The sequence below is a fragment of the Salvelinus fontinalis genome, chromosome 11 (genome assembly GCF_029448725.1).
Source record: "Salvelinus fontinalis isolate EN_2023a chromosome 11, ASM2944872v1, whole genome shotgun sequence".
NCBI classification, from domain to species: Eukaryota; Metazoa; Chordata; class Actinopteri; order Salmoniformes; family Salmonidae; genus Salvelinus; species Salvelinus fontinalis.
The window spans coordinates 26,921,404-26,936,262 of NC_074675.1; the positions used below are offsets into that span (position 1 = coordinate 26,921,404).

At 43.9% G+C, this 14,859-nt stretch overlaps 1 protein-coding gene across 4 annotated transcripts in view; it reads left to right on the top strand.

The window, feature by feature from the left end:
• Positions 1–1,691: 1,691 nt before the first annotated feature.
• The window catches only part of LOC129865394 (protein bicaudal D homolog 1-like), a 32,546-nt gene continuing 19,378 nt past the window's right edge, over positions 1,692–14,859 (top strand). For 2 of the 4 annotated variants that reach the window (XM_055938164.1, XM_055938165.1), the window contains exon 1: positions 1,696–2,438. In XM_055938164.1, coding sequence (XP_055794139.1) covers positions 2,223–2,438 — 216 coding nt within the window. In that variant the 5' untranslated portion in view covers positions 1,696–2,222. Of the gene's footprint in view, positions 2,439–14,859 lie in introns of all 4 variants that reach the window. The other 2 variants (XM_055938163.1, XM_055938166.1) reach the window with 2 other exon arrangements.

Here is a 14,859-nt window from a genome sequence, read left to right on the forward strand (position 1 = left end):
CCTTCGGAAAGTATTCAGACCCCTTGACTTTACAATTAAATCATTTTTTTCCTCCTCCTCAATCTACACATAATAACCCATAATGATAAACAGGTTAATGAATGTTATACCCGAAAAATATAAATAAAAAAATGAAATATTACATTTACATAAGTATTCAGACCCTTTACTCAATACTTTGTTGAAGCACCTTTGGCAGCGATTACTACAGCCTCGAAACTTCTTGGGTATGACGCTACAAGCTTGGCACACCTGTATTTGGGGAGTTTCTCCCATTCTTCTCTGCAGATCCTCTCAAGCTCTATCAGGTTGGATGGGGAGTGTTGCTGCACTGCTATTTTCAGGTCTCTCCAGAGATGTTCGATCGGGTTCAAGTCCAGGCACTGGCTGGGCCACTCAAGGACATTAAGAGACTTGTCCCGAAGCCACTCCTGCGTTGTCTTAGCTGTGTGCTTAGGGTCGCTGTCCTGTTGGAAGGTGAATCTTGTCTCCAGTCTGAGGTCCTGAGCACTCTGGAGCAGGTTTTCATCAAGGATCTCTCTGTACTTTGCTCCGTTCATCTTTCCCTCGAACCTGACTAGTCTCCCAGTCCCTGCCGCTGAAAAACATCCACACAGCATGATGCTGCCACCACCATGCCTCACTGTAGGGATGGTGTCATGTTTCCTCCAAATGTGACACTTGGCATTCACGCCAAAGAGTTTAATCTTGGTTTCATCAGAATCGCGTTTCTCATGGTCAGAGATTTCTTAGGTGCCTATTGGCAAACTCCAAGCGGACTGTCATATGCCTTTTACTGAGGAGTGGCTTCCGTCTGGCCGCTCTACCATAAAGGCCTGATTGGTGGAGTGCTGCAGAGACGTTTGTCCTTCTGGAATGTTCTCCCATCTCCACAGAGGAACTCTAGAGCTCTGTCAGAGTGACCATCGGGTTCTTTGTCACCTCCCTGACCAAGGCCATTCTCTCTCGATTGCTCAGTTTGGCTGGGCGGCCAGCTCTAGGAAGAGTCTTGGTGATTCCAAACGTCTTCCATTTAAGAATGACAGAGGCCACTCTGTTCTTGGGGACCTTCAATCATGCAGACATTTTTTGGTACCCTTCCCCAGATCTGTGCCTTGACACAATCCTGTCTCGGAGCTCTACAGACAATTCCTTCAAACTCATGGCTTGGTTTTTGCTCTGACATGCGCTGTCAACTGTGGGTGGGACCTTATATAGACAGGTGTGTGCCTTTCCAAATCATGTCCAATCAATTGAATTTACCACAGGTGGACTCCAAGTTGTAGAAACATCTGAAGGGTGATTAAATGAAACAGGATGCACCTGAGCTCAATTTTGAGTGTCATAGCAAAGGGTCTGAATAATTATGTAAATCATTTTATTTTTTTAATACTTTTGCAAACATTTCTAAACACATGTTTTTGCTTTGTCATTGGGGTATTGTGTGTAGATTACTGATTCATTGTTTTTATTTAATCCATTTTAGTTTAATGCTGTAACATAACAAAATGTGGAAAAAGTAAAGGGGTCTGAATACTTTCCGAAGGCACTGTATAGGGACTATATATAGGGATATAGCAGGGGTCCTTGGGTGAAAAGGATTGGGAACCCCTGTTGTAGGGGGATGGTATAAAACAAATGATTAGGCCTATAGCTTTCTTGCCACATTAGTTTATTAATAACCGTGATCACCAACGGTGTAGAAAGGGTGTAAAAGCAACAGATGTCATCGTCAACATAAACATGGTCCTCCTTGTCTGTGGACCAACCCAGCGTGACGAGCAGTATTCATACCGTACAGCAGAGAGAGAGATGTGCGGGTGAACGGTCGACGTCACAGCCATAGGCAGCAGAAGGATGGGCGAGAGTTGTGTGTACCTTGCCGCTGCTTCATGGCAATAGAGAGAGATGGCGTCCGCATCCCGATGAATAAGCAAAAAAAGAAGAGAAAAAAGGGTGATGCTGGACCCTACTACGCCTAGAGGGGAAACCGTTTAATTCAACACATCAGCTATGGCGGGATTCATCTCTCGTTCACAATCATTTCGCTCCGGGGATGTTAACGCCCTTTTCATGCGTTTTTAAACTCCTCGTCTGATTCCTTCCAACGGAGGTGTGGGGATTGTTGTCCGGTAGGCTACATCTGTTTTCTTCCTCCGCTTCTCTGCCCATCCGACGCAGGGGCGAGGAGAAGAGGAGAGAAGGGGAAGAGAGGGAGAGCGATGGCTGCTGGAGGAGGATGCGGGGAGACGGTGGAACAGTGCCGGGCAGAGGTGGAGCGTTTGACCCGTGAGCTGGCGGAGGCGAACCGAGAGAAGATCCGGGCTGCGGAGTGCGGTCTGGTGGTTCTGGAGGAGAACCAGACCCTGAAGCAGCAATATTCGGATCTAGAGGCCGAGCAAGAGGGGCTCCGACAGGAGCTGGAGCAGCTACAAGAGGTATCAACCACTTAAAACACGCTATTAAATAACACCCTAAGTTAACCATAAACATTGGCGCATGTGATATAAGTTCAGTGCTTCCTGGAAATGTATTCGTAAACATGCATTTATTAGTTAGCCTCCAAATCCAACTTCGTTCTACCCCCCAGGCGGGTAGGCTACATCCCTTCCAATGAATGGGTGATGTCAGCAAGATTCCCCCCCCCCCCCCCCCCCCATCCACAGAAGTTGGCACCAGTCAGACACCACACCACGGGTCTGAGTCTGTCAGAGATACACAGGCCTCAGCAGAGAACTGGGAGGGGGCGGAGAGGTCTTTGTTGTCCGAGCAGGGAGTAGCGTAGTAACTTGATGCTATGCGCAAGTCTGACGCGCAGGTATGGGCTTTCCAAGGTGTGCTAATGATGCGCATTTTGGTGCAATGGAATATCATATGTTTTCTGTGGTAGGCTACTTTGTGTGTGTAGATGGATGTAAACTATGGTTGTTAATTATGTGTCAAACAGCTTTTGCATGCGTATTTTAACAGATTTTTAAAGAGATACTGAATTCTGCAATACACTTGAACGCCTATGGGGGGAAGTGTTATCCGTCTATTCAAAAAGTAGGTCTGTGGGACATTGTGTAAGTTATACAGTACTTAGTACCACTGTAGTACACAATTCCCTATCTGGCTGGCAGACTCACTAAGTGCTAAGTGGCACACCCACATTTGGGTTAGTTATGTCCTACTCTTAAGAGTCACTCCTCTAAAATAATTGGAGGAGGACAGTGCTCTCTCTCCTCTCCTCTGTTACTCTCTCTCGCTCTCTCTCTCTCTCTCACTTTTCTCCCTTTCCTCTGTTCTCATATTTTCTCTCTCTCTCTCTCTCTCTCTCTCTCTCTCTCTCTCTCTCTCTCTCTCTCTCTCTCTCTCTCTCTCTCTCTCTCTCCTTTGTTCTCTGTTCAGAATTGGTGTCTGTCTCTCTTCATCCCCACATCTTTTTCTCTGATTGTTCCCAGTGAGCACGTGCTTCACAGTAAATCAGTTAGTATTTGCAAATTCACTAGAGTTTGATATCAAAACAAAACAACGTTACAAAGCAAATCAAGGGCATCATCAAGCCTGATGGAACTTGATTTAACCAGAATGCTATATTACTGGTCTAATCAAAGCAAGCCTTTTCACCTTTACACTACATATAATCATAATACATATTTCTCCATCAGACCTGGGTTCAAATACATTTGTATATGAGTATCTGGTGTAAAAGTTTTTAAAAATCGGAGTATTTGAGTATTTCCAAATACACAGCCCAAAACAAGTACTTTTTCTTTTTTGTATAAACCAAATAGTCGACCAAATACTAATTTCAAATACCTGTGTAAATGCATGAGAGTGTATTTGAGTCAGTGTACTGTGTTTACATTTTTTAAATACTTTCCAAGAGTATTTCCAAATATATTAAAATGACTTTTCTTTTCAAAGAAAAATATATATTTTTGAATACCCTCAAATATATGTAAAAGTAATTGGGATATTTTAATAGTATTTTAACCCAAGTCTGTTCTTCACTACCATGGTTAGTCATTTATTCCTGTTCATTTCAATAATCAATTCATGCTAATTAGCTACGCTGTGCCAAGGTGTAATACATTTTTTACAAATACTCTGTCGATCTGCAACAAACAGTATTTTCTTTGCCGTATGGAACCCTATGGCAATATTCATTCACTGGTTTGTTAGCTATAATACAGATGGGTGTGTCTGTAGGAAGCTGATAATGCATTTACAGTAACTGAAGGTCTGTGTGTGCGTGTGTGCGTGAGTGTGTGCGTGTGCGTGTGTGTGTGTGGCATACATTCTGGAGTGCTATTAGATTGGTTTGGACGTGGTGTAGGCAGCCAACAATGAAGGCATGCCTGTGACTTGTCCTGTCCACTCTGTATATGTCGTATGCATGGCAACAATAACGCCACACAGTGAGGCCATTTTAAGACATCTCAGGTCAGTTTAAACCATGTGTATTTAGATGTCAATCAGCTCAGCATTTGCTGTAGTACCCCGTCTTCCACTCTCTCTATCTCCCCTTCTCCCCCCCCCCCCCCCCCCTCATTCTGTTTTCTGTGATACTGTGAAGGATGTCACACTGCTTGCTGAAAAGCTATATATTCACTGGTGCAAGTGGGGACACTTCAGGCTGAGGAGTAAGTTTCACACATCCCCATTTGCTACACCACCCCCAGTTCTCTCTCTATTTCTCTCTGCTCCTCTCCACCCTCTCCCCCTCTCCTCTCCTCCTCTCTCCCCCTTGGCCATGGCCACTGATCCTTGGAGAAAGTTTTTATCTGGTCTAGGTTTCCATCAGAGTCAGCTCAATACCTAATTTCATCTCAATTAACTCCTATCGATCACTAGGTTTCTCAGGCATACCGCTGCTACTGGGGAAAGGGCTCAACTGATCGCAGAATGATCTCTCTAGATTGGACCGTTTGTTGACAGTTATCTCACGTCGCTGTAATAAGAGGTTTTCCTTACCACTTTGAGAACAGGTAGATTTCCTACCTTTACTAGTCCTGTGGGTAGTAGTCTTTCACGCGGTGGTCTGGTCCAGTTGGTGTAGCAAGGAAAAGCTCATCGTAGCTAGAATTGCCTCATCAGCTTCCCTAGGACCTGAAGTAACTGAATGAACTCTCACTTCGTAAACTGAAACTTTGATTGGTTTATTGGGACTGACAGTTGGCTTTGGGTTGCAGAGTTATACTTGGGACGTATGGCAGTATGCAGGGTTAGTAGCTGCTAAAATTGGAAGTATCAAACAACCACTTCTATAGGTTTTCCTTGATGTGTTGTGAGCTGGACTACTCTGTTCCTCATTGCTCATTTAGATCAGGTTCAGTTTAGAAGGAAAGCTACTTTAGCACAGACATGCATGCTGGAAACAGTCCACCATGACCACCGGGTTCCCTCTCTGAGCTTTACTGGAAACAGTCCACCATGACCACTGTGTTCCCTCTCTGAGCTTTACTGGAAACAGTCCACCATGACCACCGTGTTCCCTCTGTGAGCTTTACTGGAAACAGTCCACCATGACCACCGTGTTCCCACTCTGAGCTTTACTGGAAACAGTCCACCATGACCACCGTGTTCCTTCTCTGAGCTTTACTGGAAACAGTCCACCATGACCACCGTGTTCCTTCTCTGAGCTTTACTGGAAACAGTCCACCATGACCACCGTGTTCCTTCTCTGAGCTTTACTGGAAACAGTTCACCATGACCACCGTGTTCCCTCTGTGAGCTTTACTGGAAACAGTCCACCATGACCACCGTGTTCCCTCTCTGAGCTTTACTGGAAACAGTCCACCATGACCACCGTGTTCCCTCTGTGAGCTTTACTGGAAACAGTCCACCATGACCACCGTGTTCCCTCTGTGAGCTTTACTGGAAACAGTCCACCATGACCACCGTGTTCCCTCTGTGAGCTTTACTGGAAACAGTCCACCATGACCACCGTGTTCCCTCTGTGAGCTTTACTGGAAACAGTCCACCATGACCACCGTGTTCCCTCTCTGAGCTTTACTGGAAACAGTCCACCATGACCACCGTGTTCCTTCTCTGAGCTTTACTGGAAACAGTCCACCATGACCACCGTGTTCCTTCTCTGAGCTTTACTGGAAACAGTCCACCATGACCACCGTGTTCCCTCTCTGAGCTTTACTGGAAACAGTCCACCATGACCACCGTGTTCCTTCTCTGAGCTTTACTGGAAACAGTCCACCATGACCACCGTGTTCCCTCTCTGAGCTTTACTGGAAACAGTCCACCATGACCACCGTGTTCCCTCTCTGAGCTTTACTGGAAACAGTCCACCATGACCACCGTGTTCCCTCTCTGAGCTTTACTGGAAACAGTCCACCATGACCACCGTGTTCCCTCTGTGAGCTTTACTGGAAACAGTCCACCATGACCACCGTGTTCCCTCTGTGAGCTTTACTGGAAACAGTCCACCATGACCACCGTGTTCCCTCTGAGCTTTACTGGAAACAGTCCACCATGACCACCATGTTCCCTCTCTGAGCTTTACTGGAAACAGTCCACCATGACCACCGTGTTCCTTCTCTGAGCTTTACTGGAAACAGTCCACCATGACCACTGTGTTCCTTCTCTGAGCTTTACTGGATGAAAGGGCAAAAGAGAGACTCTGTCATAAATGATTCATCATAGCATGCTCTGCTTTCATCATGGTAGTGTTGTGCTAGACTGTCAGATTTATTTAATGGGAATGTACAAGCCTGATTGGTTATTATCAACTCAATTACCTCACAAGGTCTCCTCAGTGTACAGGTAGCAGGAGTCAGTGTATCTAAGCACTATTGGGTCTGCAAACCTTTCATCACTAATTGCTATCAGCAGGTTTGATGAAAGGATGCTCATGAAAAAGCAAAGGGAAAAGATCACTTTTGGTGGTGGTCGTGGTACAGAAGGAGTCACAGATTGATTAGTTAATCAATGGAATGGACATTTCTAATTACAAAGGTTCAATTGATAAAATGACCATATATAATAACACATTTGCGATGTATAATTTCTTTCTTCAAGAGAATGTCCAGGTGCCAAGTGGTTATGCTAGATATTTCCCTTAGTCAAATTGAAGCCTGCATTTAAACCACCATTTTCTAATTCAGACATTAACCTACAATGACGTAGTCTGTCTTCTGCTCTTCGGATTGTAAAACATTAGGTAATTGAGTCCTGGTATAATATAATCTAATAGCCATTGGTTAAAAGCCCTATATGACCCAGAAGGACCAGCCTTGGCAATAAAGATCTACTCACTACTTAATGTTAATCAGCTTGCTCCACAGTAGCCCATTAGATTCGTTTTGAAGGGAGGTATATTTAGACTCCACTCATGTTATTTATTTGCTTTGGGAACATAACGTACACTCACTCCATCCAGGAATTGGTGCATTAATTTGTTCATTGGAAGTGGTTTTCAAAGAGTAGGCTATAGTACTATGTAGTACAGTGAGCTCCAAAAGTATTAGGACAGTGACAATTTTTATGTTTTGACTCTGTACTCCAGCACTTTGAAATGATACAATTACTATGAGGTTGAAGTGTAGACTGTCAGCTTTAATTTCCGATTGTTTTGTGTTCAGTAGAAATTAATGGGAAATTATGTTTTGTGTCATTTTGGAGTCGCTTTTATTGTAAATAAGAACATAGTATGTTTCTAAACACTTCTACATTCATTTTTTTTTTTTTTTTTTACATTTTAGGTAAAAAAGTGTTGGGGGGCTTGCCTGTTTTGCCTATTATTTTGGCATTAATATGTGTCAAATATCAGTTTGCAAACAATGTAAAAAATAAAATAAAAATGTAATTGAGTTAATAAAGCCGCATACAAACATGTTCTCATTTTTGCTTTCTTTCTTCCAAAATGCAGGTGTTTCAGCCTAGCTCAGCGCTTTCTGTGGTGGTGGGGCAAGCCGGCAGAAAATACAGAGCGTTGCGCCTGATTGGCTCTGTTTTCTGTCATGATTGGCTCCGTTTTCTGTCACTCATGAGACATTACGTCATCCCGATTTCAAGGTTGGAGCGCGAAAAATTTTGCTCCTTGGGTTCTGCCATAGAGTTAATATTAGAAGTGCCCGTCCAAGAAGGCTCAAGGTCATTGGTTACAGAAAGAATGACATCAAATCGCGTTATATCTACAGTAGCTTTGATTGGACTGATCATGTCAACATCATACTTCCAAAGTCTTAGCTAGCAGTCATCACCATGAATCAAGTGACAATCAAATCTTTTTCAGTCCTTGTCATATGACGAGAAATTAGAGATAAACGTCTCGGTGCTGATCGGCCATTGGACATAAACATTACACAACACGTTGGAAATCGCAAATTCAACAATGAGGGGTTTGGGAAGGAATCAGTGGCTAACTGTGAGTTCAAGGGAACTTGGGGAAAAAAACGAGCTACGACTGGGATAATACGTTTTGAACAGTCATTCAACTCGGAATCGTAAGTTCAGCATCTTTCTCTTTGATGACAAAATTTGCCAATGAAGGACCGCCTCACCACTTTCCTGTTCAATCACATCACAACGTCCAACAATGTCTTGTGCTGCTTCATACATTTTATAGGATGCCAGAGAGATATGTATACTGTAGCTAAAGTAATACTAAGTGTATGTTGTGTAGTACGCTGTTCGTAGCCCATTTACCTCACCTTAATAATTTGGTCTATTTTCACCAGCGCGGTATTGTAAACACATCGTTCGTGGCTGGTGTATGCTTGTTTGCCTATAACCTGTTTTAGAGAAATGTAATAATCGAATATTGTAAGAGCTTTCATTGTCTGTTTATATGTAAGAACAGCCCATGTTCTGAATTATGTCGCTGTACATTTCAAAAGTGCTGAACAAATAGTTATATTGACTATGTCCGTCGTCTCTCGCTCATTAATGTCTTAATCAAAATGATGGATTGCCTCTTATCCGCTTGTCGTCTCCTTATGCCATAGTGTGTACATCTCAATTGTCAGTAGAATCCACATTTGTTTAAGCAAGTCAGCCATATCAGCTATGTTTTTTTTAAGGGCAGTAAATGAGGCTGAATGAACTGTAGCAGTGGTAAGGTGTTGGGACTGCTGTTGGGACTCTGCTGTTGGGATAGCTTTATGTAGGCCCTAACAGTTTGTGGGCACCGTTTGTCACCGTTATAGTGCAATTCATGTGTTGTGTTGTGGCTTTGCTGGCATGCAACCCACATTTATTTTTTTTGCCCCACCAATATTTACATGCTAAAATCGTCACTGATGCTACAATGATTACAGACAGTCCTGAATTAATCGTGAATAATGATGAGTGAGAAAGTTACAGACGCACAAATATCATACCCCCAAGACATGCTAACCTCTCACCATTACAATAACAGGGGAGGTTAGCATTTTTGTGGGGATATGCCTATAACTTTCTCACTCATCATTATTCATGATTCATTCAGGACTATCTGTAGTCATGGTAACATCCACATGAATGTAGAAGTGTTTAGAAACATATTCTACAGTATAAGTGACTCCAAGATGACAAAATACATTATTTACCATTCAGATTATTTTGTGCCCAAAAGAAATGAAACACAACCAAAACAAACAGCAAATGCATCCAACAAATTTGTAGTCACAAGCTTGATATAGTCATTGTGTGCTAGGAATATGGGACCAAATACTTAACTTTGTACTACTTTAATACATATTTAAGTGCATTTGTCCCAATAACTGACAGTCTGCACTTGTATAATTTCAATTCCAAAGTGCTGGAGTACAGAGCCAAAATAACTTCAAATGTTTCACTATCCCAACACTTTTGGAGCTCCCTGTATATGTACTGTGCTGTATGTTTACAGAGCTACTTCACTTAGCAAATGCAATCTCAAATGGAGAGGGAGAGAGTATAAGGCCAGGGAGGGAGGGAGGGAGAGAGAGAGGGAGAGGAGTGTTTAAGGAATATCAGTAACTGTTAAGAGTCCTTGAAGTGAGCATTTTCCATTTCCTGTGTAAAGTGCACCAGGGTCTGGGAGGAGCTGGGTGGAGTAATAACAGGCTATCTACAATTGACAGGTCAATCTACACCTCTCTGCTATACATTCCTTTATCTAAGCCTGTAAAGCCTCCCTCACTCTATAGCTATACATTACACACATATTACATCATGCTACATACACACACCTGTGTCTAAATCTGCCCCGTATTCCTCTCTGCTATACATATTACACACACACACACATTTGTGGCCCTAACCCAATTAGAGTACTGCTGTGTTATCGACTATATTCTCACCATCAACATTTTCCTAAATCCATCCGTCTCGCCATCCTATAACATGGTCCAATGGTCTTTATATTGTTCAATAAACCCTAGGCTATCAGTGATAGTGTAATGAGCTTATTGGAGTGCATTGTCTCTCTACTTGTCTCTTCTTGCATTAAGAATAAAAAACTTCAGCGAGCAGGCCTTTCTAATCGACCTGGCCCGGGTATCCTGGAAGGATATTGAGCTCATCCCGTCAGTAGAGGATGCCTGGTTGCTCTTCAAAAGTGCTTTCCTCTCCATCTTAAATAAGCATGCCCCATTCAAAAAATGTAGAACTAAGAACAGATATAGCCCTTGGTTCACCCCAGACTTGACTGCCCTTGACCAACACAAAAACATCCTGTGGCGTTCTGCATTAGCATCGAATAGCCCCTGCGATATGCAACTTTTCAAGGAAGTCAGGAGCCAATATACTCAGTCAGTTAGGAAAGCTAAGGCTAGCTTTTTCAAACAGAAATTTGCTTCCTGTAGCAGTAATTCCAAAAAGTTTTGGGACACTGTAAAGTCCATGGAGAATAAGAGCACCTCCTCCCAGCTGCCCACTGCACTGAGGATAGGAAACACTGTCACCACCGATAAATCTACGATAATCGATCATTTCAATAAGCATTTTTCTACGGCTGGCCATGCTTTCCACCTGGCTAACCCTGCCCCGGCCAACATCTCAGCACCCCCTGCAGCAACTTGCCCAACCCCCCCCCCGCCCCCCCCCTGCTTCTCCTTCACCCAAATCCAGACAGCTGATGTTCTGGAAGAGCTGCAAAATCTGGATCCCTACAAATCAGCTGGGCTAGACAATCTGGACTCTCTCTTTCTAAAATTATCCACCGAAATTGTTGCAACCCCTATTACTAGCCTATTCAACCTCTCTTTCGTATCGTCTGAGATCCCCAAAGATTGAAAAGCTGCGGCGGTCATCCCCCTCTTCAAAGGAGGAGACACTCTAGACCCAAACTGTAATAGACCTATATCCATCCTGCCCTGCCTTTCTGAAATCTTCGAAAGCCAAGTTAATAAACAGATCACCAAACATTTAGAATCCCACCATACCTTCTCCATTATGCAATCTGGTCTCCGAGCTGGTCATGGGTGCACCTCAGCCACGCTCAAGGTCTTAAACGATATCATAACCGCCATCGATAAAAGACAGTACTGCAGCCGTCTTCATCGACCTGGCCAAGGCTTTCGACTCTGTCAATCACCACATTATTATCGGCAGACTCAACAGCCTTGGCTTCTCAAATGACTGCCTCGCCTGGTTCATCAACTACTTCTCAGATAGAGTTCAGTGTGTCAAATTGGAGGACCTGTTGTCCAGACCTCTGGCAATCTCTATGGGGGTGCCACAGGGTTAAATTCTCGGGCCGACTCTTTTCTCTGTATATATCAATGATGTCGCTCTTGCTGCTGCTGATTCTCTGATCCACCTCTACGCAGACGACACCATTCTGTATACATCTGGCCCTTCATTGGACACTGTGCTAACAAACCTCCAAACGAGCTTCAACGCCATACAACACTCCTTCCGTGGCCTCCAACTGCTTTTAAATGCTAGTAAAACTAAGTGCATGCTCTTCAACCGATTGGTGCCCGCACCCTCCCGCCCGACTAGCATCACTACTCTGGACGGTTCTGAATTAGAATATGTGGATAACTACAAATACCTAGGTGTCTGGTTAGACTGTAAACTCTCCTTCCAGACTCGCATTAAGCATCTCCAATCCAAAATGAATTCTAGAATCGGCTTCCTATTTCGCAACAAAGCCTCATTCACTCATGCTGCCAAACATACCCTGGTAAAACTGACTATCCTACCGATCCTTGACTTCGACGATGTCATTCACAAAATATCCCCCAACACTCTACTCAGCAAACTGGATGTAGTCTATCACAGTGCCATCCGTTTTGTCACCAAAGCCCCTTATACCACCCACCACTGCGACCTGTATGCTCTCGTTGGCTGGCCCTCACTACATATCCGTCGCCAAACCCACTGGCTCCAGGTCATCTATAAGTCTTTGCTAGGTAAAGCCCCGCCTTATCTCAGCTCACTGGTCAACATAGCAACACCCACCCGTAGCACTCGCTCCAGCAGGTATATTGCACTGGTCATCCCCAAAGCCAACACTTCCTTTGGCCACCTTTCCTTCCAGTTCTCTGGAACGAATTGCAAAAATATCTGAAGCTGGAGTCTTATATCTCCCTCTCTAACTTTAAGCATCAGCTGTCAGAGCAGCTTACCAATCACTGTACCTGTACACAGCCAATCTGTAAATAGCACACCCAACTACCTCATCCCCATATTATTACTTACCTTCTTTCTCTTTTGCACCCTAGTATCTCTACTTGCACATCATCATCTGCACATCTATCACTCCAGTATTCATGCTAAATTGTCATTATTTCGCCTCTATGGCCTATTTATTGCCTTACGTCCCTACTCTTCTACATTTGCACACATTTTACATAGATTTTTCTATTTTTCTTTTCTATTGTGTTATTGACTGTACGTTTATTTTTGTGTAACTCTGTGTTGTTTTTGTTGCACTGCTTTGCTTTATATTGGCCAGGTCGCAGTTGTAAATGAGAACTTGGTCTCAACTGGCCTACCTGGTTAAATAAAGGTGAAAAAAAAATAAAAAATAACTGAATGATCAATGTGTGACCCTTGTGAAGGGGGTTTAAAATGGGAAAGGTTTTATTGTCACATGTTGGAAGCAAGGGCTGTTAAAGGGGAAGTAGGGGGAAAGGTTTTGTGTTTGATTTTTTTTTAAATATGAAATATTCAGTGTGCATTAGCACTGCTGTCAGGCTAAAAGCAGAAGCGCCCAACCCAACCCTCAACTCCCATGATGTCATACACAAACAACCAATGGGATGTATCCTTCTCTAGCTTGACAACTCTATTATGAACTGTATATAATCAAGTTGTCGCCAGACGCTGATCCCAGGTCAGTTTTGTGTTCTAAGGCCTAATGGTTAATTGTAGAATGTGTGGGATGGTAAGCTGATCCTAGATCAGTGTCCGAGAGCCACTGCTACCTGGACCTTACCTTGACAGGAAGCAAATGGATCCATGTCTGCATGTCTATACTAAGGCATTAGTGTGAGTTATGGTATAGCTACTGACGGTCTATCATTGACTCTCAGATCAAGGAGAATGGCTTAGATCTATTAGGAAACACCATTAGCCACACTTGGGTACCCAAATGCATTATGTCTTTCCCACTGTGGGGTATAGTGTAGTTGGCTGGGAATCTATCCGTCATCTGATCACGCTGCTATTGTGCAGAATGATCTGAAATACTAAAGTACTTCTTCACACTTACTGTAGTATGTCAGCTGAAACTTTTCAGTTTATTGTGGATTCACTGTGGGCAAACGAATAAGTGAGGCCTACTTTGACTGAATGGCTAAAGTCTCACAGACCTTTCAAACCCCAGAGTGGATGAAATCCCTTAACAGTAGGCTAACTGTTTTCTTCAACAGCTACTGTGGCTGGGCTGCATCCAAAGGGCACCCTATTTACTCAAGTGGTTCATTTTATTTTGGCAGTTACATGTACAGTGCAATGTCTACAGAATGAATTGTCCTTGAATCCCCACTCCACTCCCCTCCCTCCAGCCCACCTCCTGTCGCCCAGAGGTGGGGGGGGCTCAGCTATAGACAGATTACTCCAGTCCAGAGGTCCTCCACTGTCACTGTGTCATCGACCGACCAGGCAGGAAAAAAGTCAATTAACTAACAGTGATATGTCCTTCATATCGATCGAACTGGGCCCCACGCTGTGAGTTTAGTGTGGTGACGCTAAGATATGACGGCTGTGGTCACCAACCCTTGTCTTGGGAGAGTTATAGGAGGTGCAGGTATTTGTTCTAGCCCAGCACCATGATTCAAGCATTCCATAATCATCAAGACCTTAGTTACAGTAGTCGAATCGGGTGTGTTTTAGAGCTGGGCTGGAATGAAATCCTGCATTGTACATACTAGGGGGTAGAAGAGGGGCTGTGTATCTAACAGGAGTGTGTGTGTCCAGGGCTGTAGACCAGTGTTTCTCTCCACAGGTGCTGTATTAGTCTGGCACGGGTCAGATGGCTCCTGACAGATCCAAGATGGCGTGAAATGGAGAGTTTAACAGGGTGTCACTGTGCCAGAGCATGGCCCTGTGTGAGCTCAAAGAGCTGCTAATGATGACATCACCCCTGTTAATGAGTGTGTCAGATGAGTCCACCTGAGGGAGAGGGGACGGGGAAAGGGTACTGTCTATCCATTATAAAGAGAACCGAAGAGGGAAGAAGGGTAGAGAGACAGGGCAGTATGGTGAATCCGTCTATTGTCTGCGGAAACGCCTGTCTGTGAGAATGGTTGCTGAATACTGCTGTGTGTATGTGAGTGTCCAATTATGTAACACAGATCAAATAAAGCGTATGGGTCACTTTCATTCGACCGCTTTGGTTGATGTGTGTTGTTTGGTCTGTTGATAGCTCAGCAGAAAGCTATGTGAATCCTTGGCACTGGCAGTCCACAACACTGGCTAGCTCTACAGGGAGGGACAGTGTGA